Below are 24,115 nucleotides of genomic sequence, written 5' to 3'. Positions count from 1 at the left end.
TAAAATAGACGTCTGCAAAATAAAAACAATATTTGCAGATGCAGCGATGTGGTGTTCAGACGTCCTCTTAAGCACACTGATCTGAACCAGGATGTGATTTATAGTACAAATACAAGTCAGACCTTCGACAATTAAAATTAGCATGCTGACAAAGCCTTAATATGTAACCCCCTCTCTAATGACGCAGAGCAACTGCTCATAAAAAGCCTGTTATTTTCGGCTCTCCATTTACATTATAAGAAAACAACTCCATTTCTGGATTCTCCTATTCCACAAAGGGCCTGCTCTGTTTAGAGTTGCTGTAAGTAGGAAAGCAGTTATTTACCCAAGTTTTCTCGGCTTCCTCTTGCTCCCCTGGTAATCCAGAGTTCTCTGAGGAAAGGGCCAAGAGCACACAGTCAAAAGATGAGCAGAGAGTCATTAATTTTTAATTCAAAGTGATTTTGTGTTGAATGCGAGCAGATGCTGATAATATCAGAAGTCACAGCATAATTTTTTCTGATCAAAGGGCTCAAGTGAGTCTGATGAAGCATGCATCTTGCTCAGCTTTGATAAACCACATCAATTATTCACCGTGAAGGCAGACATCCTGACATGAAAGCAACAGATAAAGAGCATAAGCACATGTTCAAGACAAGAGGCAGAGAAGCGTGGGGGTGGGGCTCCAGGGTCTGGCACAGGTAGGTTTAATTGTATTATCATGTGGAACCAAAGTCAGACAAAGGCCTTTATCGGCACTTTGAACTCACATTTAGCTGGTTGTAGTACAGGCTGTCTTCAGGGCTGTTGAGCAGCTTGGGCTGCTGGCCCCGCCGGCGAGGAGTTCTCTGCTGCAGCTTCATCACTGGACCTGCAACAGAGGAAAAATTAGGGCACTGATCCAACCAAGTGGGAAAAAAAACAACAACAAAAAAACAAGACCCAAAATGATACTGACGGTGACAACAGCAGCAGTAAACAGATTCTGCCCTCGAATTTTTTAATCTGAACCCTTGTGTGACAAAATGGAAAAAAACACATTTTAAATCTACTTGGGAGAGATTATGTAATTTAATTGATGAGCTGACTCAATAACAGATTAACATTGCACTCATCCACACATGAACCACATCTAATTGCATCTCCCCTCACAGGTGCACAGCAGACGACATGTAAGTTTGCCAAACAGCTCCACTGGAAGAGGCGAGAGGTGAGACGTTTGGTGTGTGGTATCGGATTCACTTCTGACTAATCAAGCATTTTCACTTAAAACCCACATAAGGAGAAAAATAATTCCTCAATTAGCTTAATCCAGTTGTAACTGGACAACTGAAGTGCATGTAAACGCGTTAGTCTGACTAAGACTGGACTTCTCGAGACACGACTAAAACACACAGATAATGTGATTGGAAACCGATTTTCTTCTGCATGTGTGCGACTTAATCTGACCCGTATTAACCTGATGAAACGACGCCTATCGCCACCCAGTGATGAGGAGGTGGACATGTTTCCGTCAACTGTTCGATTTTCCCCGTTGCATGTAAACTGGGACATGGACAGAATTCCGATGAGACGCCCCAACTCGAGCTATGAGGATAGCTCGAGTTAGCCGTGCATGTAAACGCACTGACTGTTTCTCAGATGTTGCCAGGCTCGCACTGTAGCAACAACAGAAAATAAACAGTAAGAAGCACCATTCACAAAAACAGCAGTGACCATCCTGACAAATAATGGGACTAGTGAGTTTCTCTGTCGGAGAAACACAACGTACTGAGGTAGAAAGATGCTCCAACTGTTTGTCGACAGTCACCCGAAAGTTAAAGCTGTGACTACACACTGATGACACAAAAAAGTGGGGCAACATCTACAAGTGCTGATGATCTAATTTATATAATGTCTCGGTTGATATGTATGGTAAATATATTGCATGAATAATAGATGGAGGTTTCAAAACATGGAAATTAGTATTTGGCCAGGTTTGTGCATAAAATATTATTATCATAACGGTATGTGTTAGGTGAGACATGACACTGAATGCATGTAACATTTATCTCAGTGAGGAGTTATAGTGAATACTGATGTATCTTGTGAGTGCAGAATCAGTCAGTGGAGTTGTTGTGGGAGGCTTGTCTCCTGAAGCAAAGTTTAATGAGCCTTGTTGATAGTGGTCTTTTAGAGGGAGCAGTTTTTTACTGTTCAAGACACTTTTCTGGACCACATGAGTAAAAGCAGATTAGCTACGCTGAACTTTGCTGGTGTGGAGTTAATTATGTGCCGATATACAAGATCAGGGTCAGAAGGCAGGATCTAATGCACTGCTACTGAAATTATCCAAGATGTCAAAGAAACTAATGAGAGGTAGAAATCCTCTTCACGCCAGAGTTTATTCCACTCAAGTGCTGGTCAAACAAGCTCAATGTAGAATAATTTAACACACATGTTCAGTTCTTGGCATAATTTGACATTAGCAAATTATAATTATTGGAGTTAGATAACATGGGAACCCCTCGAAAACGAGATGGTGCATCTCAAGGGGCTTTCCTAAATAAATTGAAATTGAAACATAAGAGGATTGACAAATGTCCTATTCAACTGTAAAGCTGCGTAGCTGGTTTGGTTAGCTTAGCTTAGCTTAGCTTAGCCTAGAGAGTGAAAACAAAAGAGATCCATTAGCCTGGCTCTCCCCAAAAGTAAAACCATCAGTGCATTCAAAGCTTGAAAACCAACTAGTTATATCTTGTTTAACTCCAAGTGTAACCACAACTTGATGGCCAAGAAAAATGTAACCAAGACTTGGTTGTAGATAGGCTACTTGAGGATGTTTCACCTCTGATCCAAAAGGCCACATTAGTTCTGACGGACGAGTGAGGAGACCAAGGTATTATACAGTCTCTGTGGGGTCATTATCAAGAACACTGGTGTCACTTGGTTCATTAGTTGGTCCTGGTTGCTGTAACGACAGTCGTTAGAGCCATTGGGAATCACCTGAGGCCAAGTGGCAACGACAGTCGTTTCTTGTTGTCACATTAGGCCAAGTGTGAATGGCTGTTAAGCCTCCTGAGAGGAGATGAAAGGACAGCTCTGTAGATGCAGGAAAAGTGGTGAGGTTTTTTTTTTCTTCCCAGAAATCCATGGAACCATCTTTTTCTAGCCATATCATTTTTCAATATCTCCCAAACACAATTGAAGTAAATCTGAATTGAATTTTAGCAAACTGCTCCTTTAAAGTTAAATGACATCGATTCGTTGGCCTATAAACAGTGCAGCCAAAATCCCTCTCTGACTCAGCAGATCTAACAGGTCTCTAGGTGTAGATTTTCACTCTCCTACTGAAATGGAGGGTAATCTGTTAAACGGAGTAATAAGCGATTCATACATTCAGATTCCCACCCACTGAATGACTTCTCTACTCTCGGCTGCTTCTCCTCCAGCAGATGACCGAATCTTTGGCTGTGTTACGCTGTTTTCCCTGATTGTTCATAACAGTGTGTAGTACTAAAGGATGAATTATTCATTACACCACAGACAGTGAAGTGTTATTGATGTCTTACTAAAGATAATGAGCGCTGTGATAACCTGATTATTCAAACATAAGAAAATTAGGCTACAACGTTCTTCCTTATGCACCACACACAGGGTTTGAAAATTTCTAGGTTACACAACCATGTTTTAAAGCTGAGACACCTTTACAAGAAAGCGTCTATATTTAATGTTAGATAACGTTTCATCTTCTTGAGACAGGACATTTCTTCATCATCTCTTGCTACCTCGGCTTCTCTACCTTGACTAAAGCTGCATTTGCTTTTTCCATCTTAACACTACTTTGTACTTACTTTGAACAGACCTCATCACATCTCAATCCCTATACATCAAAGAGCAGCCTCCCCCTTCCCCCCATCTTTCCTCGGTTTTCTTGATGTTATTCAAACCAGCACGGGTTTACTAAAGTCACACTTTGTAAATGCCCAGAAAGTTCCTGTCAGTTCTGAGATATTAGCTAACTTTTACCGTGAATCTTATCTATCCATGCCTCAGAGGTGCTAACCGTCCACTGTGTGAATCCTTGTTACCCCTGAGTATTTGAGGGTATTTGCATAGATCTAATGTAGCTTTAAAAATAAGCTGTGAAATAAATGGCTGTGTGTGTTTCCTCTAAACTAGTAGCTTCGTTTGGCTGCATCAGAATCACTTAAACTATCCAACACTTTGCTGCTCAGCTTTGTGAAACCACAGGAGCTGCTGTATGTTATATTGATGACAGATTGAATAATCCAGCACATATACACAGTTGTGCCTCTTTAAAAAAAAACAAAAAAAACAATGTCTGTATGTAGGACATTGTTGAGCTAATGATGCAGAAATAGGTTTGATAGCAAATGTTTAATTCCCCTGTAACTGCATCAAAGCGCTCAATCACAAATAATGGATTCTGACGGCCTTGAACCAAGTTTCAAAACTGAATGAGGCAGTAAAATAGACTGAATAGAGTCGGTTTATGTGTTCAACTAAACATGTGTTTTGACTATCTTAAAAAATAGAAATTCTACAAACATAAAAAAAAATGCACTGACCCGTGCATTCAGTGCAGGCATGAAAGTATCTAATATCCTGTTGTCCCAGGATCTGTTGTAGGACTGAATGATTTATTGTTTTTTCACCATCTGAAATAGTTCCTTTTTTAAATCCCAAGTGCAGCAATCTTAAATCTGACAAACATCCTGAGTATCATAGCAAAGAAAAGTTCAAGCAAATCACAGATTATATTCACAACAGCCGATGGTAAAATTATTCAGCTCTAGTCAGACATTCATTCTGAGAGTTTGCCAAAAGTAGTTTCAAATACAGGTTTGACGGGAAAAAACACCACTCTGTATCTTTTTTTATTCATGCTAAGTGGCGTGGCTCTAACTAGTCCATGTTTGTCTGTCAGTAGGTGGGTCCAACGCCTTGTCCAGACTGAAACATCTCAAGAAATGAACTGGGTGGATCACGACAACATTTGGTTCACATATCCATATTTCCCTCAGTGTGAACTGTATTAACTTAGTGACAATTTTTTTCATCCTCATGAATTGATCGTGAAAATGTGACTCACAATCTCAATATTGTCCAAAATAATCGCATTATGTTTATATTTATATTATATTAGTTAGTTTTTTTTTGCATATTCTACAGCCCATCAAACAACAGCATTATCTCATAAGCAACAATTTTTCAAGTTTGTTTTTACATTATTGCTTGATAGAATTATATTTTGTGTATTTTGAGCATAAATGCAGGCATCAGTTAAGTCCAAAGAATGCAATTTAAAATGTAATCGCAGAGCAAGTTGGGGAGGAAAAACGTAATTTTGATGTTTTCCTAAAATCGTTCAGCCCGATCTGGAGATCTGGAGACCCAAAACACGACACACGGGGGTCCAACATCACCATTTATCCATTCTGACCTGCAGCTATTAGAGCGTGTAGCAGATCAGAGGATGGGTCAGGCCTCCCATCTCTGTGCCTCTGTTTGGGAAATCACTGCCATTTGATCCAGGCCAGCCCCAGAGGAATGCTGCTCCTGCAGATATATTACAGGCAGGGAGGCTGCCAAACTGGCTTCTGGCATGGGAGAGCAGCTTGGACATGAGCAGTCAGCGCTGGGAAGGGGTCAGACAGTGGCTCACATTGGGGGTTTGCTAAATGATCGTGGGTAATGTCTGCTGTTTGGGGTGGGGAGGCATAATGGTCGACTGGGAATACAGAGGCAGAGCGGTTCATACAATATTGATTTCTCCCTATCAAAAGAAAGCCAAGCAGAGTTTGCTGGTCTTGGTGAGAGACTTACATATTGTACAAGTTTGCTTCTTGAGATATAAAAGGGCTGGAATTCTTTTTGAGATAGGTATTTCTTTCATTTTCAAAGAGCAGCAGATGACTCGTATTACATCTCTAAATACCACTTTGAAATCCCTTGAAAATCAGAATGCTCCTCAGAAACAACATAAAAGAGCTGCTAAAAGGGATTTTTAGTGGAATAAATTAGAGATGTATCGATTTACTTCCAAAATCACGTGCTGCAATCACCTGACTTCTCCCAGACCACAGTGAACCACTTGGGCTTTGTTTATTCAGATGGAGGGAGCAGAGGCACCAAAAGGCATGGATTATAAGGAAAAATCATCAGCAGGGGCCTTTGATGTCTAAATGAGGCATGTGCAACCCAGACCCCTCTCTTTACCTCACAACCGCCTCCTCTGACACGCATGCGCACACACATGCACACATGCGCGCAGGCACGTATAACACCAGACACATGCAATACAAACGTGCACAAACACACACACAGATGCGCAGTGTGTGCTCACTAACACAGACATTTCTCCTCAGTTGCAAACAAAGACCCTAAACAGATATCTGATGTTGAAGAGCCTTTCCAGAACATTTCAGGGTTCCTGAGTTTTAGTACCACTTTTGTCATTTTGGACATCATACTTAAATAGCAACTCATGTGCTTTGAATTATAAGACAAACTGGTCAAGTCCTGCAGATAATGTTGGAAAAAAAAGAGTGGTTCCTGCATCTGTTTTCACTAATGCAAGCAGAGGATGTTGTTACTTACAAGCAATTTTTCACACTGAAATCAATCATTTCCCGTGACAGCAGATTTGGAACTTTGACTCCTAAAGAAATGTTTGCGTGGAGAAAAAAAATCTAAACTTTGTGGAAGTCAATCATTTGTCAAGAGACATAATACATGCATTCTACAACTGTGACCTAGCACGATGAGTAAAAAGTTAAGTAGTGAGGAGGGAGACGTGAGTGACAAGGAGCCCGAGCCAAAAATGGATTAAATATGCAAACTAATGGCAGTAAGCTTTTCCAAGTTAAGATAAAACACGGTTTATTCAAATATATAAAACTGCATTTTGTCAACAACAATGACAAACTAATGTGGTTTTGTATCGTATTTGGAAAACTTTGTTGAACTACATCAAATGACTCAATCCACATGTGCGAAATTACAGAGAACTTGGAGTATCATTTTCCACCTTGATTTAACGTCTGAGGAGATTATTCTGTTGGAATTGTGATGATGAGTAGTTTGGAAGTACATCCTGTTAACTACTCCCACTGACATTAAGAGGATTACGTAGGTAGCGTCAGACAGAGGCAACTCCTTCCGTTAAGTTGAGTCTTTCCTATCCCTTCCAAATCTCTGCTGCCGCTACGTCGAGCCTGTAATTTGCCTAAAACTGAAGGCATCCGGTGGAGACGCGGCGATATGCGGAGACAGACAGATAAATCAAAAGGCTGAGAGACAGCGAGAGGGAGGGAGAGTATTTGTCTAGCGAACACGGAGAGGGTGGATCATTTGTCTGGCAGATGCATGTTGATACGGTGATGCTGCTGCTGCTGCTTTGGTGGTGGTGGTGGTGGTGGTGGTGGTGATGGGTTGCGGAGCAGCACCTGGTGGCTGCAGACCTTGTGGGAAGATGTTTAAGAGCCGAGGGAGGGAACGAGAGAAGAAAGTGAGATGTACTGGTGGGTGTGGGTTTGACCTCAGTGCGGGCAAAACGGCATCCACGTTTCCAATAAGCTCTCCCAGCTGTGGCTGTAAACCACAGAGAGAGCTCAGGGCGACAAACAAAATCAATTCTTATTGACTGTACCACGTTGCACACCGGGGATACATCACTATAACCAATAAGTCAACATAAACTTCAAGTATTTTTCTCTTTCTTCTCCCCGTCTCATCCCTTCAAACGACCAGGTTAACTATCTTCCAAGGCGCAGAGGTAATTGGTCTCTGTGTTGTGCCTCCACTTTATCACTGTCTCTCTCTTGACATGTATGTTTACCACAACTATAATCTTCAAAAAGCCTGTTAACATAAGTAGCTCAGCTTTCATGAACCATAAAGTCAGCTCTGACTGATCCTCGGCACCATCCTGTTTACCACGCTGAGGAGCATAAGCAGCACTCTGATCATATCTGCTGCTTGCTAGCAAAGGCTTTCTCTCTGCAACACGCCTCTGTGACTCATTTCCAAACATGTTGTATTAATATTCAGGCTGACAGGTGACGAGAGGTGCCATCGTCTTGAGTGTGCAGCTTACACGAGTACACTGTGTATGGGTAACTTTTTCACTTACAAAACATGGGGAAATCAAAGGTTGCTGTAACAGACATCTGAGAACGCCTGGAGTACAAAGTGCCTTAATGCTTTCTTCCCACCATAAAATGCAGCACTGCGGGTATTTTTGCTAAAGAGTGTGAATAGTCGCCTAGCCTGGTGTCAGATTTGTAGTAAAACAGACATCTCTCCGAATTATCTGCTTTGTGTTGCACATTAAGGAAAAAAACAAACTTCTAATGTCTTCACTTGCAACACCAGGCTTTGTTAAATCACTTAGAAAAGACCCAACGTCCGTCAAACAGACTGAGAGCTTCCAGGTCACGCCCCGGTGTTTTGGCATTAATGGGAGCAGGGTGTGGAGTGTGTGCGAGTGTGTGTTAGTCTGGAGGGGTGGGGTAATTCAATTTCCATGGCTAATTTTCTGTTTTTCTCCACTGGTGTCCTGAAACACTCCAGGTCGAGCTCCGGCTCGAGAGAACCGATGCGATCACCAGAGGCGACAGCAGGATGAGACACAGGAAGGAGCCTGGTCTCCAAACATCTGGCAGGGCAAGGCTTCCATGACTCGCTCAATCTCGGGATGAAAAAAAAAAAAAAAGCCCTCAGATCTGCGGGGATCAAAGTGTGCCCTGGGTGCCTGAGCCACCATGGCCTCCCTCAACATATTCAAATAGGGTTTCCTGAAAGAAGTCAGAGCCACAAGCAGACCTTGGAACATAAATGAGGCAGGAAAAGGGGCTCGATGAATACCTGAAAATCTGTGTGCTCGCCACACACACAAAATATCTAAAGCGTTAGTAAAGCCTATGGCTGAAGGAGAGGAGAATTTCTTGGTCAGGACATTTATATAACTGAACTGTCAGATATGATGTCAGGTACGAATTAATGTACCCAAGGGCCAGCGTTTGACTCCTTTCAATAAATGTTATCAATAAGTCTCAACTACAAAAGCTTTAGGCTGCACAGGGTCACCTGTTCCAACACCTGGGGTTGGGACCCCCCTCCCCCTCCCCCCAAGAAAATGCACTGGATCATTTTTGCTGGGATTTTAAGTGCAATGGTGCTGAAACACACTGCCAGAGAATATTTCCAGTTTTCAATTTGTTCTGAGTGTTTTGTAAAATCATGCAAGTTGTTTGTTACTGGAGATTTAAATGACTCCAGGCTGGATACAATTACTAGTTATGAATAAAAGGGAGACAAAAGAAAAACTTGTTTATTTTTTTCACATGTTTCCACTGGATATTTTCATCTCTTCAGGCCTCTAAATATCAGTCAAATTTAACAACCTGAGAAGGACAACTGCTCATATCTCATATCCACACTACCGCTTTAAGCAGTGAATTGGAGGCTACAGTGGATCACTGTAATTAATATCACAGTTGAGAGGCTCCATTATTGTAATACAGCCATTAAATATTTTAGCTATTGAACATCATTTTGACTAAAGTGGTTCCTATATGCACAGGAATGTGTCTGTTAAGGAAGATCCTATATATTCATCTCTGGATTTCGAGCAGCAAAGGAATAATAATAATAATAAAAGAAAGAAAACCATTCAGCTGTTTCAATTCCAAACCTTTGTGTTAGAAAATGGAAGCTCCAGTGACGCAGGACAAAACACACATCTTTCTCAAACCCCTACCCTCGTACCACCATTTACTGCAACGTTTCCCCCCAAAATCACTCTGACATTATAAATTCATCAAACATTGCCTCCCTTCAGCAGCAGTGATGCCTGGGAGCAGGGGTCACCTGTATGCAGCATTACCGAATTAGCCGCTATCTAACCCAGACCTGCTGTGGTGTGCTGACACTAATCCCAGGCCCGCTGGAGAGCCTGTCTGTGTTACATTATCATGTCTAATCCCCGTAATCTCTCAGCCGTGCCGCTAAACACTATTCCACCTCCGTCTCTTACCTCATACCCCTCTAATAACATTAATGAAGGGCCGGGCCCCCATTACCCAGGCTACCCTAGCGGTGGGCTGGGTGACGGCCGTAATCGGAGGCCCCCTGTGCAGCCACCCACTCAGCCTTCCAGGCAGCAGGAATTAATGTAATTCATTGCCTGGGGCAAAAAGCAAACCAAACATATGTTCAACAAATCAGGGTTTGTGTATTTTCTTGTCACCGTTACTGTGCAGGTCTATTAGAGTCATTGATGAGATCCTTAGTGAAGGGCTCGCCGTGCAGGAGAATGAAAGCTTTGAAGTGCTCGTGCCACCTCGAAAGCCCCCCCACTTGCCATGAGACGTTTATGATGAGCTGACCTGGGTTATTAAAATACCGCAGAAATGAACACCCATAATGCTTCTCTCGCTCTGCTGTCAACAAAGAATGGCAGCAGAGGATTGGCTGGGATGAAAGGTTGAAAGGGGTCCCGCATTAAAAATGGCACTTTATCCATTAAAGCAGGATTTCTGCTGTCTCTTTGTGTAATTACCTGCACCCGCCAGCTCTGTGCTTGGGCTTACCTTGTTTACACTGCATGTCTCGCAGTCTAGCTGTCTCCCTGCAAGGCTTCGCTACACTGTCTTCTGCTCTGCCTTTGTCTCTCTTGAAGTCTTTCACTTGTCTGTCTCGGCTGTCGGGGCCAACCTTGAAAGAGGAGGCGTAAACACACCCAGAAGAGCAATGTCAATGAAAGCACTGGATAAATAGACTCAAGTTAAAGCAAGCTCCGTAATGTTTTTTTTTTCTTTTTCTTTTTTTTCAATTTAGTCATGTAGATGCTGCTGTATTCATTTATTTACAATTTACAATTTGGCACTCATATAATTCAAACCCATTAATGTGCTTTGCAATGTTAATCAAATGCTAATGCAATTGCATATCCCCCTTTAGTAGCCCTACCTCCTAGCAAACAGCACCACACAGACTTAATTGTGAGGGTAAAAAACAGCACATACAGACTTCCTCTCATATTTAATTTTATCTTTGAATAAAAGAGCTATAGGAAAGTATTAATCTGCTTAACATTTCTAAGTACATCCTCCAAAGGATTTTGCTTTTTTAATCTTACATATGCTCAGCAGAGTTACTGGCAAAACTGTACATTTTCCTCATTTCATCCTTTCAACATCAAATGGTGAGCAGCAAAAATTGGATCAGACTTCAAAGACTGTGATGTGCTCCAAGTCACGGAGTGGCTCTTCTATTTCACATATTGAATCCGAGCAGGATATCAAAGTGCTACCAAAGAACCTCAGGTCTTTACTAAAAAAGGGGTCTAACATCTGTAGAAAGAGGAGCGCAAAGACAAATCACCTCAGGGAAGAGCGAGCATTTATTCTCAGCCGTGAATTTCCAGCCTTTTGATTCTCTCGTTCCCGTACCACCCTGTCTTCTCCGCTGAGATGGAGGTTGGAGCAAGAGAACTCTTTTGTCTCAAGGACTCAAAAATTCCCAAAGAATAATCTGGGTTAAAGCTGCTTTGTAGAGTAGCAGCATTTTACATACACGGCTAAAGTCGGGACTAAGAAAATGCTCATTGATATTCTGTTACTTACATTTCCTCTCTGCATGTGATCTGTGTGTGCCTCTTTGCTTTGTGGACTGTTGGACCTGTAAAAGTAAGACACATTATAAGTACAGCGAACGTAAATATCAAATAATGACACACAAATATGTATGAACTATATAAAGATATAAAAAAACCCCAGCACGGACAGAACTACGGAAGGATGCTTTGTATTTGTCTCCTTGTTTAGAGGTAAAAACAGCTCTGGTCTATGATTATGCAATTTGCAGACAGCAAGACAGAGGTATGTTTCTGTGTGATCTCTCATTGCTGCTGCATAATTAAAAAAAACTGTAAAGAAACCACATCTGCAAACACAAAGCTGTACACCAGTCGCAGTCATGCTTCGAGTCAAGAAAAACAAAATCTCATCCAGTTTGGACTTGGTGATGCAACTGGAGCCTCTGCTGTTTGGATGCAAACAGAATTCATGCGTGGCAGAGAGGAGGGATATCAAAAGGGAAAAGAACAGCATGTAGGTGAGAACATAGATCTTACAGGAGGAAAATGGGCCAGATCATGTCAAAATAAATCTATATGGAGAGATTCCAACACTGATTAAACAGAATTGTTAAGTGGAGGTTTGAAGTTTTTCTCACCAAGGAATATGATTGTAAACATGGAGAGAAAAATCCCAGATGAGGCTGCGCTTGGTTTGAGTATATAACAAGCATAACATTTTCAGATGTGTAAATCTAGTATTTTGGAGTGTGTGTCTAGAGAGAGATGCACAGCGTTGACCAAAAAGTCACCCGCAAGATTTAAGAGCAATTTCTTTAACGTGGTTTACGCAATGCATTTCTAAACATGTTGCTCATACTCATCAAATTTGTCGTCATTGTAATTTCCTTGTGTTCTGTGCTTTTGCCACTGCACATTAAAAGAATCCTTCAGGAGTTTGCCCCCTCTCAAATACATGTTAGTACATTAGTCTGTACTCCCAAATCTTACATTAGAGAATTTGTCTAATCACTGATATGTGTGAGTTGTGGTGAAGCTTTTCGCTAAAAGCCGCCATCCTCACCACGTGTGCTGCTGTTCAGTCAGTGGCTGCGCTCCCGCATAGCGCATACTTTCTTAATGACTGGCCTGCCCATATGCTGAATAAACACAAAGTCCTCCGCTCATACATCTGGAGACCAGTGAAGCGCCCAACCCCATTTGTGGTCAGACAAGTGTGCTATCTTGGTGGAAAGATATTTATTACATTTATAAAAACTGAAAGAGGTGGTGCGTAAGGCGGAGCTTTCTCCTCTGCTTGAAACAACAGTACATTATAGGGCAAAAAGAACAGCAGGAGGAAAGATGAGTGACAGGAATGTGAGACCTCTTGCTCAATAAGTCGTCTCTAATGGTGGTCTCATTTTCTGCCACATTTGAAGACTATTGTCTGTGCCGTAAGGAGAGACAATAATGAAATAAGAAAAAAAAAATGAAACGTGCAGGAGAATATTCTTTCGATAAGAGCAGACCCTAAAGGCCGAGAGATGTCAAAGCTCACCTTGTATGTTCCTCCTTGGTGGTCTTTCCTCCAGCCTCAGGGTGACATCTGTGCCTCTGGGGTCCGTGGTCCCGACGCACTTGATGGCCCCTGTAAGCTGCACAGGATATGTATGTCAGACACACTCGCACATGGTCAGAAGAACCATGTTCATCGCTCTGCAATCCATCACAACAACATACATATATTCCACCAAGGCAGTTACCACGTGTAATTGTTGTAATTAACACAATTTATCAAAGCGTTGACAATGCTTTGTATTAAAATACACTGCATTTGCTGGGAGGAAGTGAAATGTGTTTAGCATCCATATAAGGAGTGTAGTGCAGCAGTGGGAAAACATTGTGTGATTACTGAAACATACTGAGCTCAGATGGATGGTAAACGGAGCCTGCTGATTTACTCCGTCAACGGGCTTTGTGTTTTCCTTGTAAAATTATATGCACAGGAAAAGAAAGCTCAAGTACATTGTTGAGCCATGGTTCTATTTTGCATGGTCTAATCTGATCGATGGTGAGCATGTCCCCCAGGCCCCGCTGAGATCTGAGAAGCCACCAGGCTCATACATTTGAAAGGCATCTGTTTATTTTCAGAATGCAAATGTAGTCCACCTCAAAGGCTATAAGCTGCAGAGAACACACAATGTGAATGTGCTGGAGTGCTCCGCCGGGGGGCTGAGGCCCCACTTATGTCAGGTTCAGGTCCCCCCCACCACCACCCCACTCTCTCCTCCTCCTCCTCTCTAAACCCCCAGCGGCCACACACAAACACACTTCTCTAAAGAGAAAGACAGCGGCAACAGAGCGGCTTTCCTCACACCAAAACCATGTTTACCCATTCTGCAGCGTTATTTACAAGGGTTTTAATGGAGGACATTTACACAAGGTGTGCAGGCGACTGAGATGCTCCATGTGCCAGATGAGGGCAGCCCTTAGGGGAGCCAGGGGAAACAATGCCAAATCTCCTCCCCCTGCCCTCCTCTCTCCTGCCCCTTTTGGCACCCTCCCTTGTCCTCCAGTGAGAGGCTCCAAGGAGGGGTGGTGGTGGGGGGGGGACCCGGGAAGGTTAATGTGCCCACTTTGATCTTCGTCAAGGCACACTGAGTAAGAATTAATTTACATTTCAGATGAAAAGGTTGACAGTATAAAAAGGCATCTTGTTTCTGGTATGTGAGAGCTGTGTAATAGGCCAGGAATTTGAGAGAGGAAGTCGTGAGGAAACAGAAGGGATAAGCCCCTCTCTTGCCTTTACTGGGAAAGAGATGAAAGGAAAAAAGGATCTCAGTATGCACTGTTCTTCTGAAACATGGGGACCAAATGCTGCCCAAACTTTCAAAAGCTTTTCTTTATGCATTATTAATTAATTATTACTGTTTCGTAGGCCACTCATTGAGATCAAAAAGGTGTTTCACAAAGACGTAAGGTTTTTCAGGCCTTTATCCCTTTTCCTTTTCAGAGCGTATGAAAAAGTGGCATGCATTTCCCCCGGACACGGGGCTGCGTGAGGAATTCCAGAGGTCTTCATTTGAATGTTTGAAGACCTTCAGAAGAAAATACGAACATTTCTTTACCTGACTGTATGCGGACTGCGGCCTCTTCCCGCTCCTTTTTTATTTGCTTGAGGTTCTGCCGGGCAACATGGCCCCTCCAGGCTAGAGGAAGAGAAAGAAACACTGGGTGTTTGTGTGTGTGTGTGTGAGTGTGAGTGTGTGTGTGAGGGAGAGAGATTGCTGACCTACCTCTGTGAAACAAAATAGACTGCATATACTACACAAGATCCCACTTCAAAACACTGCTAAACCAGGTGGCAGAGGGATGGATCCCTTTGAACTCTCTGAGGTCTTATTGTCTGCTCTGAAGCATTGCTCTTAACCCTCGTAGGTCAAGCTGTGGTTATCAGATTCATCTCTTTTATGAAGACTTGCCGGTGCATAATAGACTAGAAGTCATTAAGAAACCCGGTGGTCAGACTCGCATCAAATTTGCACCTGTTTCATCTTTACAGGATAAAAAAATACACCAGAACCAGAACAGAATTTTGAGTTGCATTTTAAGTTTGACTCGAATTAGAATAATCCCTCTCCTCTGTTTACTGTTTAATTAATACCAGTGTACCTGACTGGATGATGACGGCGCCGTGGTTTCTCTTCTCCTTCTCTTTACGGTAGCGTCGGGCAGCCAGCCAGCCTTTAGTGTACGCTTGCATCACCACCACCCGAGCTATCACCTCTCTCAGAAGCAGGTTTAGCTGCTCCACGTGGTAGTACCTCAGGAAGACCTGACAGGAATACGCTGCTGTCATTGCACAGGTCTTTGTACAGTCACGCCACAGGATTGGACAGTTATGTGCTATACATGGGTTTAGGTTCGGTAAGATTTATGCAACTCCTTTCACATCTTTATATCTATATTGTCTGCTGCCATTCTGTCATGTCTACATTTTCATTTCAACAAAAACGTCTTATCACAAAGGTAAACAAAAAAGGATTTCTTCACTCTTTCACTTGTCTTTGGTGTTATTACGTTACCTTTGTCTTCCCCAGCACCCAGCCTTCTAGTTTTGCCCGCTCCAGTATGGCAACAGCGTTTTCTTTGCTGGTCTCAGGCATCTGGTGAGCCCGAAATGCAAGGTAGTAATATCTGTGAAATGAGGAACAATACATCATTTTTTTTCAATGTAGGTATAGTACATTCACAGCAGAGTAACAGAGCTGGGTTAATAGGTTTAATAAGACTTTAATAAAGACTCTTTGGTTATATTATTAAATGAATTACACACACACAATATATATTTACCTGTTCACATGGAGAGAGTAGTAACAAATCTTAACACCTTATACACTCCATATATTCAAAGTGTTATTAGAAGCACTATAGCTGGCCCGCTCAGTCTGAGAAAAAAAAAAAAAAAGTGCCTGACTAAGACGCGAGTCTTCAACAGAGGCCCTTTGTTTGAGCTCTTTTGAATGGATCATCGTCTCTTATTTCAGCGGCCATAGAAGATGCCCATCAGCCCAAGCCTATCAGTGTGCATCAGCTCCACGGCACGTTTTATCGCTGACATTGTCTGGATCCATCCACTGATCCCCTTGTTGTAGTTTACAAAATACCAGCATAGGACAAAGTGGCTCTAACTGTTTGCTCAGGGACATCAAGGCTCCAAAACTACTGGTTCATCTCTTGTGTTCTGGTGCTGGTCAAAAACAAGAACAACAACGAGAAGAAAAACTTCTTTGAACTCCCTTCCCCGCCTCAGTCTACAGCCTTTCATTCTAATTCCTGTTGATACCTGTTATTTCTTTGATGGTAAATACAAAGCACTGCTTGGAAACATCAGACGAGCCTTTGATATGAGAGCACAAATTTAAATCAGTTTTCACTAAAGGTGCAGTTTAGCCGTTCAAGTCTATCTGTACGACTTCTACCAGGCTCAGGTGGGATGATATGGATTCGATAGCAAGGTTGAAATATAGTCAGAAGTGGTAATACACCCTCACATTCACACACTTCATGCAGAGCTGTTGCTGAGAAAACAATAAAATCATCAGCTTGGGTGAATGATGCAATTTCAGTAATCACTCCTTAAAAGTGGAAGCAGAAGTGGAGTGTGAGGGAAAAACCATGTGACCATTCAAAGTTTTAGTTCAACAGAATGAAGTTTCCCTTAAGCATTAACACCAAGCAGCCATCTTAAAGCTTTTTTTTCCTCCTACGGGCCACAAGCACAAGTTAATTACATTTTATATCATCTTATAGTCTGCACATTAGAGGTGGCTGGAATATTTTTCAAAGGAAAATTGATCAAACATAAGTTTCCCACAGACTCGCCTGAGTGTGTGTATTTTGTAGGTAGAGGATGGTATGGTATGCGCTTCTTAAACCTGGGGTTGGACAGTCGAACAGGAGTGTGTAGCACTTATTAGCAGTTATCAGATCATGTCCCACATTTTTAAAAACAAAAACAACACCCTTACATAAAGTTCCCCTAATGATGAAATCTTGTTTTAATTGTGTTCTAATGTATACCAATGGGACGAGGAGACTGCACTTGAGCTTTTCCAGGTCACTGAGTTAAAGAACAAACTCTTTATGAATAGTAAAAGGAAATCCATTAAAATGCATCACCCCTTATAATCACAGTTCCTCCCTGTTTGAATTTCATCCATATTTTCCAGACTGTAGTATCCACCCAGTTAAAAGAGCTGTAGGATTTAGTCTTGCACTATCACTAATGACTGCCAATTAGTCAGCCTCTTGCTCTGCTCAACTTGTACCCCTATCTAATTAACCAACCCGTGTTTTTGTGTGATACAGAGCATGGCTCGCTTGTTCTGCACTATCTCTGGGGTTGTGTCAGCACTCAGCATGTGTGTGTGTGCGCGCTGCAGAGTGGAGGTGCTGCCTCTCTTCGACGCTGCTCTTACCTGTTGACAAACTCCTCAAACAGGATGCGGTGGGAGTAGCCTTGCCGGCGGATGTTCACCGTCTCCAGGATGCCTGTGTAGCGCAGCTGCACCATCACCCTCTCCTTGAAGAAGCGCAGCGCCTGCCTGTCATCGTTGGGTTTGATGCAGCGCACAAAGTGTGGCTGACCCACCACCATCTTAGACAGCAAGTCCATCAAGGAGTACTGCAGACACACGACGAGACAACAATAAACAGCAGGCAGAGGCGAGTTGAGAAAACCAGAGAGCAGTTAACGTATGAATTCACATTATCTAAGTCTGGCGGTGCAAGTTCAGCGATGATGATTTGCACTTCAAAGAGAATCCGGCTTTGTCCCGACGTAGATGTGTGTTTGATAACAGAGTTTAAGCTGAATAATAATTGACAGTCTTAATCACGCTCAACAGGATTGGGCAGAGACTTTTCTCACATAAAAAATGTAAATAAAAGATTTTTTCACCTTGGAGGCAGCAGAACCAGCTGTACACACATCTAACAAACCCAAATATCAAACACATCATCACCATATAAAATCCTCATGGCCAATGTGTTAGCCAAGTATAGCTTATTCACCCACTATTCTTTTTTTGGCTCTGTTGCTCTCCACCAACTTCTTATTCACCAGTGACTTCATCAGACATTTGTCGCTGACAGCTTCTAGCAGCCACTTTGAGTAAATGAACACAGGCACAGGTTTTTATATCAGCAAAGTAAACTTGATCTTAATTTGGTAAGAAGCCTCCTTTTTTCTGTTGTCCTCAAGAAGTCGTTCGCTGTGTTTCTGATGTTTCCTGATGCAAAGGCATCACATCTTCAGTGTCTTTCACATTAAAAGCACCCCAGTGCCTCTGTATAATTAATCACTTCTGACCTACCTAAACCTTGTATCGTGAAAAACCTTCATGGAGGACAGAGTTACAATAACAGCAAATTAGCAATCAACTGAAAAATGATTTATCAGTGCATCAGGCCAGTGCTACTGTTGAGCACAGGGTGCAAAATGTGTTGATGCATTGAGTAGTGCTAAATCTACCAAGATTTTTCAGAATATCTTCAATTCTGTCAGGAGGAAATGATGTGATATAAAATTATTTATGTTTCCACCAAGAAGGATTATACTTGCTATGATCATTGGATCTGCTCAACTAGGTACAGCAGCTTAATGTTAATCAAATTTGTATGAGCTACAAACAAGATCGTTTGAAGCTTGGAAATAAATAATAAAGTTTTAGGTGCTCTGCCAAACCTAAACAGTCGCTGTCAAGTGTCACATTTTTTCTTAGATTTAATCTGTATTAGAGAAATTTTTATTCTTAGAAAATGTTTGCAAGCTAGAGAGATTGTGTGAAGACTTAACTCTGTGTTTCAAGTATAAACATTGGCAGTTTTCTCATTTTCATACTTGCCTATACTTTTTAACCAACAACAATAATATCATTTGTTAGTATAATGTTCCAATAAGAAGATATTTTTGATATTAGTGCAACTACCAAATGTGAATAAAATTGTATTACAGTTTGCTTGTGCCAACACAAATAAGTATTTTAGTTAAAAATAGAAAAGTACAGTTCATAATAAATGGTCGCCTGTTGTGAGACAGTTGCTCGTAGCAAGAAAGGGAAAAACACCTACACGGAAATAGGAGGCCACAGTCTGTCTTCTCATGCTGGTGGTTTCATCAGGGTGACGCATCATCTCCATGGTGTCCACCTGAACACAAACATTCACACTGAACACGCTGCACCCACAGACAGCAGCAGACGCAGGCTCGGGAGTACGACTGAAAACGCAGCAGATTCAAATGAGATGCCATTTATTTGCAACCTGATGTCCTCAGTGGGCTCTGCAGAGATAAAGGTATTATTACAGCAGGTCTCTTTCTCCTAAATGGGCCAGTTGGGAACACACAGCTGTACTAACTGTGCCGTCTGTATAACGCAGCCCCATAAACACTTATAGCTAACAATCTGGAGAATAGTTCTGCACTGCTGTGGGGCATGGGAAGATTGCAGAGCATTCTGAGTAATGAGACTAGCCGTCACCAAGCAGACAGTCATCCTGACGACGACAGATTAACGAGGACACAATATAAGCTTTTTAATGGCCTACGCAATTCATGGCTTCATCAAAATTAATGATGCAATAGATATTTTATGGTAAGTCTACATAGCAAAGTGCATATCTTAAGATTTTATTTTATCCTTGCGCGGAGAAAGAAAGGTACGTCAAATATTCTGAGGCACACGATCAGGGGAAGTGGACGCTTTGACACTTGGCTATTCTGAAAGCAGATCATAGAGAAGTACAAACCCTTATCTGGGATTTAACTTCCACTATCCTAACAACTGCCATACTACTTTAATCTGGTTGTACTGGTAACTTTTAATGTCACTTTCTGTCAACTTCTCCCCGACTCTGATTGAGAACATGACTGCATACATATTACATCAATCAGGCTGAGTTGTTATGAAGACGTCCTTGTTCAAGGAATAACAGAGAAGTTCAACAAAGTAGAACTGTTTTGCTACTGTTATTTTCTCCCCAAATTATGGCCAGTGTTTGTCTCATGTTAAGTATTTCTATACTCTAAAAAGATACATCACAGAGACTTTGTTTACATTAATAACGCTGAATTGTGGCTGTGTGAAAAAATAGTTCAAAAGAAATGATTTACATTTTCCAAAAACAGACCGTGATTGATGTTGGAAGAGTGAAGCTGCACATGATTCAGAGTCAGTGAAACATAGTTTCACTATGAATACGATGATGTTCAGTTCACATCATGTACTTTCAGTGACCGCTTGTAATATATAACACGTCTGTGATTCAGGAAAAGTGAATCTAGATTCAGAAACTTCAACTGAAGTCTTACCTTCAATAGGTATTTGGGAGACTTTGAGAACGACACATGTAGAGGAATGACATGCAAAGAAAGGAAGAGAGAGAAAGGGATAGACAAGAAGTAAAAAGGCTGAAATTCATCTTTATCTTTGAGAGGTTTTGCTGTATATAAGATTTCTTTTTGCCTTTACACAGAGCTAGTGATTCAACAAAGATACTGTCACTTCCACTAGAAATGACATCTCACAGATACTTTGATATGATCCTTTAAGTAAGGTAGAAACACATATGGTGAAATGAAGCGTGTGTCCAGAGGTGAAAGAGTCACTGCTATTAAAGAGACTTTTGGGGGAACTGCTTCTAAAATACAGCAAAGTGTGTGTGACACCATACAAAGGTACCCAAATATACTCTGCATGCAGAACCTGAGTTCTTCAGAACATGATTAAGAAACATTATAGGAGGCAGACATTTTCAAAATGCCCCTTTAAGAGTTGCTACGACATGAAGAATGACTGTGGAAAACCATCATGGCCTCTTACTGAATGAAGCATGTAGATGTACTTTTCTGCCTTTGTGCTTTTGTGTTATTTACAAAAATAAACCTTTAATTTTAAAATACTTTCTTGCTCATTAAAAGCAACAATAGTTTGCCAGTCTGAGAAACTACTTTTAAAGTCGTAGACACCAAATGCCAGATGGCGATGCTGCATCACCACAAGCAAGGCAGCAAACATAACAGGGTACTCAATTAATGTGGCCATGCTCCACAGCACAGGTTTTTACTGGGTTTCTTATGGTGCAATGCCTGTGAGCAACAAATAAAAAACAATATGCTCTCAGATGTGATGATTTGTGCCACAGGAGCACAAGCCTCACCTTGGTACGTCCTGAACCGAGCTGAGGTGGCAGAGATCTGGAGGCTGCGGTGACCCTGGCCCTGGACGTCGCCAGATTTCCTGTTTGAAACAAAACCACAACCATGAGATACTCATAAGTAGTAACATCAGGACTTGTTTAAAGCTGCTCTGTGAAATGAAGACACGATGATAGCCAAGAGTGAACTATGGGGTGATGCTCTTTGTCAACATACAAAACCAAAAGGCGAACAAGGTGAACGACTAACACTTTAGAGCGGTGCTGTATTAACAGTAGTGTTCATAACGCAGCACAGTATAAAAGACGGTTCAGAGAGAGCCCAAATCTGAGCCGAATCCCGCGGACTCAGGAGTGCAGCTGCGTGCACAGCAGTCCAACAGCCCCACACACAGCGGAGAGGATATGAACATAGCATATGCAAGACAGTCTGAACATTTCAAAGTTTCTGCACAAGATGTCCAAATGTTTTCTCTGGCTATATCTTCAGAGGCTAAACTGTGATTAATAGCAGTGAAAGACGCCTTTGAAGCAGGATTGGTGACATCAAAGTCCTAATCCATGGGTGGCAGGATTTTTATAATGAGTGGGAAGTATCTTAACACATTTCAAAGGGTTTACTCCATGAATAAACAATAGCTGCACAGATGTGCCACACACACCTTTAGAAAAATATGTCTGCAGACACAGGAGGCAGCCTTACCCAAGCAGCCGTGTATGGCAAGGAGGAAAACCTTTGTAAGTTTTTTAAGATAAAGCTGAAGTGACAGGCCAACAATTGTTCTAGATTTTCCACCGCACACAGGCGAACTTCGAAAAATGCAAATATGTAGTCGGCTTCCCCTATATAATTTCAAGACTCGCGTCAGTTGTTAAGGACATGGTCTGACAGCGAGCCACACACTTAGACACCGGATCAGCGCCTGCCTTTCTCACAGGACTCTGAAGTCTGCGCTAGCAAGTGTGTATTAGAAGCATCAATCAAACACTGGAGAGATCAAAATCAATTTATGATGGATTAATTACCAGCCAGACCACTTCTAACTTTAGACAAAGAATGTCGTATTTGTGCCAAAGGTTTTGCAGTGAGCTGAAGCAATGTGGTGTCTCATGGGACAAACAAACACACACACACACACACTTATGCGCACACTTACACTCGAGCACCCCCCCCACCCACACACACACACACACACACACACACAGACAGACATACTCTGCTGTAGTCAAAACAACCCAAAACATATGATGTGAGAGCACATCAAAAGAGTCTTTTAAGCTCGTAGTGATGCTGCTTTTAGCATTTGACAGTTATCTGCTAATTTTTATTTATTTATCTACTCATTTATTCAGTTATTAATACATCTTGCGTTTGGCAAACAAACAAAATTCTAGATGCTCTGTAAAATTTGCACTTGTACATGTTTTTGTAAAAGTAATCGCAGATCGAGAATCTGACGCTTGAAACAGCAGAAAGGAAAAATGTAAAATATTGGTAACGTGGAAATGCGATCAGTTTACTGCGCGTTATAAACATGTTTGTGAGAGGGCCTTATGTTTAGCATCAAGGGGACACAGATTTTACAACCTCAAACGGCCCTTCGGCACAATCTACACAAAGAAACACACATACACACACACACACACACACAAAAAGTATGATCTTTGAGAACAGGAGCCGTTAAACTGTGTCGGGTATATTACCAGCACACAGGCAGGGAGGGCCCTGCTCCAATTAGCCCAGAGTAAAGCTGGATGGATTAATTGGAGTGGGTCTTGTGCAAATGAAGTGCGCTCTCTCCTCTCCCCATTAGTGCTGCTGGGCCAGATCATCTGAGCACATTTGTCATGATGAATTAGCGGCTGCGAGTGGAACGGGCTCGTGGAGTGTCACTGTGCTTTCACGCCTCTCACTTCCATGACACCATCAAGGGGAGATGAAGGGGCTGCGCCGCGATGAGAGAAACTATGACAGTTGTACCTAAGCCTTGCAAATGGACACTCACTGCTTTCTTCGTGTATTCCTTAGTGGGTCGTATTAATTCATTCTTCTGGCGGGTTTCATATCCCCTCCTGACTAGATGATTAGAGCATGGGTTAATAGTCAGTATCCTCAAAGATATCCGCCTCCTGAGACATGAAACCAAGGGAACACCTGTGATGTCCGGCCTGAAAGAAGACCTTCTAATTTAGATACAGTGGGGAACTTGTCTAATGATGTGGATAATAATTATTCAAGCACAGACACAAGCAAGAAAGGGGAAATTTGTTCTTTGACAGTGGATTCAGCAAAAGAAAAAGGTCACATATGATTTTTGTTAGAGCGAGAGGGAGTTTGTACTTTTGTCAGTGCTCTGAAATGATGGAAATAAAACGAGAGAGGAGTTTTAATGTAAAGTATTAATAACTGAAAGAGGCGGACAGGTGAAGGGAATACTTTCCATCAGGTCATTCAGTCTTGAGAAACAGGCGGCGGAGGAGCGTCCCACTGTTCGTTTCTGCTTCATGCATGTTGCTCTTGGCATGGATTCCCAGGACAAACACAGAGAGGCAATGTGGTGTGTGTGTGTGTGTGTGTGTGTGTGTGTGTGTGTGTGTATGAGTGTGTGTGTAGTGATGGTGCAGGGGGGAGAAAAAGCCTTCCTTGGCATCTGTGCGTTCACTTTGAAAATTAAGCCCAGCAAGAATCCTGTAGGAGAAAAAAAAGCTCAAGCTGGCAGTTGTATTGGGGTTCTATTGACAAGAATAGTCAATGTGCTTGGGATTAAAAAGCAATCCCGCGTTCAATATGACACCTCCCTACACGCTTTTATGAGTGCCAGTGTGCGC

General features: G+C 42.0%; 1 protein-coding gene across 8 annotated transcripts in view; it reads right to left on the bottom strand.

Annotated features, from left to right (window-relative positions):
• Window positions 1-24,115, bottom strand: part of myo3b (myosin IIIB) — a 64,366-nt gene that overhangs the window by 9,182 nt on the left and 31,069 nt on the right. For 3 of the 8 annotated variants that reach the window (XM_085765521.1, XM_085765523.1, XM_085765522.1), the window contains 12 exons: window positions 21,290-21,369; window positions 20,442-20,462; window positions 19,202-19,279; window positions 17,548-17,753; window positions 15,652-15,763; window positions 15,239-15,401; window positions 14,695-14,775; window positions 13,125-13,221; window positions 11,613-11,667; window positions 10,578-10,701; window positions 750-850; window positions 326-372 (listed from right to left, as the gene is read on the bottom strand). In XM_085765521.1, the coding sequence (XP_085621647.1) occupies window positions 326-372; window positions 750-850; window positions 10,578-10,701; window positions 11,613-11,667; window positions 13,125-13,221; window positions 14,695-14,775; window positions 15,239-15,401; window positions 15,652-15,763; window positions 17,548-17,753; window positions 19,202-19,279; window positions 20,442-20,462; window positions 21,290-21,369 (1,165 nt within the window). The remainder of the gene's footprint in view (window positions 1-325; window positions 373-749; window positions 851-10,577; window positions 10,702-11,612; window positions 11,668-13,124; window positions 13,222-14,694; window positions 14,776-15,238; window positions 15,402-15,651; window positions 15,764-17,547; window positions 17,754-19,201; window positions 19,280-20,441; window positions 20,463-21,289; window positions 21,370-24,115) is intronic. The other 5 variants (XM_085765527.1, XM_085765529.1, XM_085765525.1 and 2 more) reach the window with 3 other exon arrangements.

Source organism: Trachurus japonicus, chromosome 21 (assembly GCF_045865225.1).
Source record: "Trachurus japonicus isolate A0001 chromosome 21, Traja_1.0".
In the NCBI taxonomy this organism is placed as follows: Eukaryota; Metazoa; Chordata; class Actinopteri; order Carangiformes; family Carangidae; genus Trachurus; species Trachurus japonicus.
The sequence above is the reverse complement of the archived record's forward strand: the minus strand, read 5'-3'. Positions and strand labels throughout refer to the sequence as shown.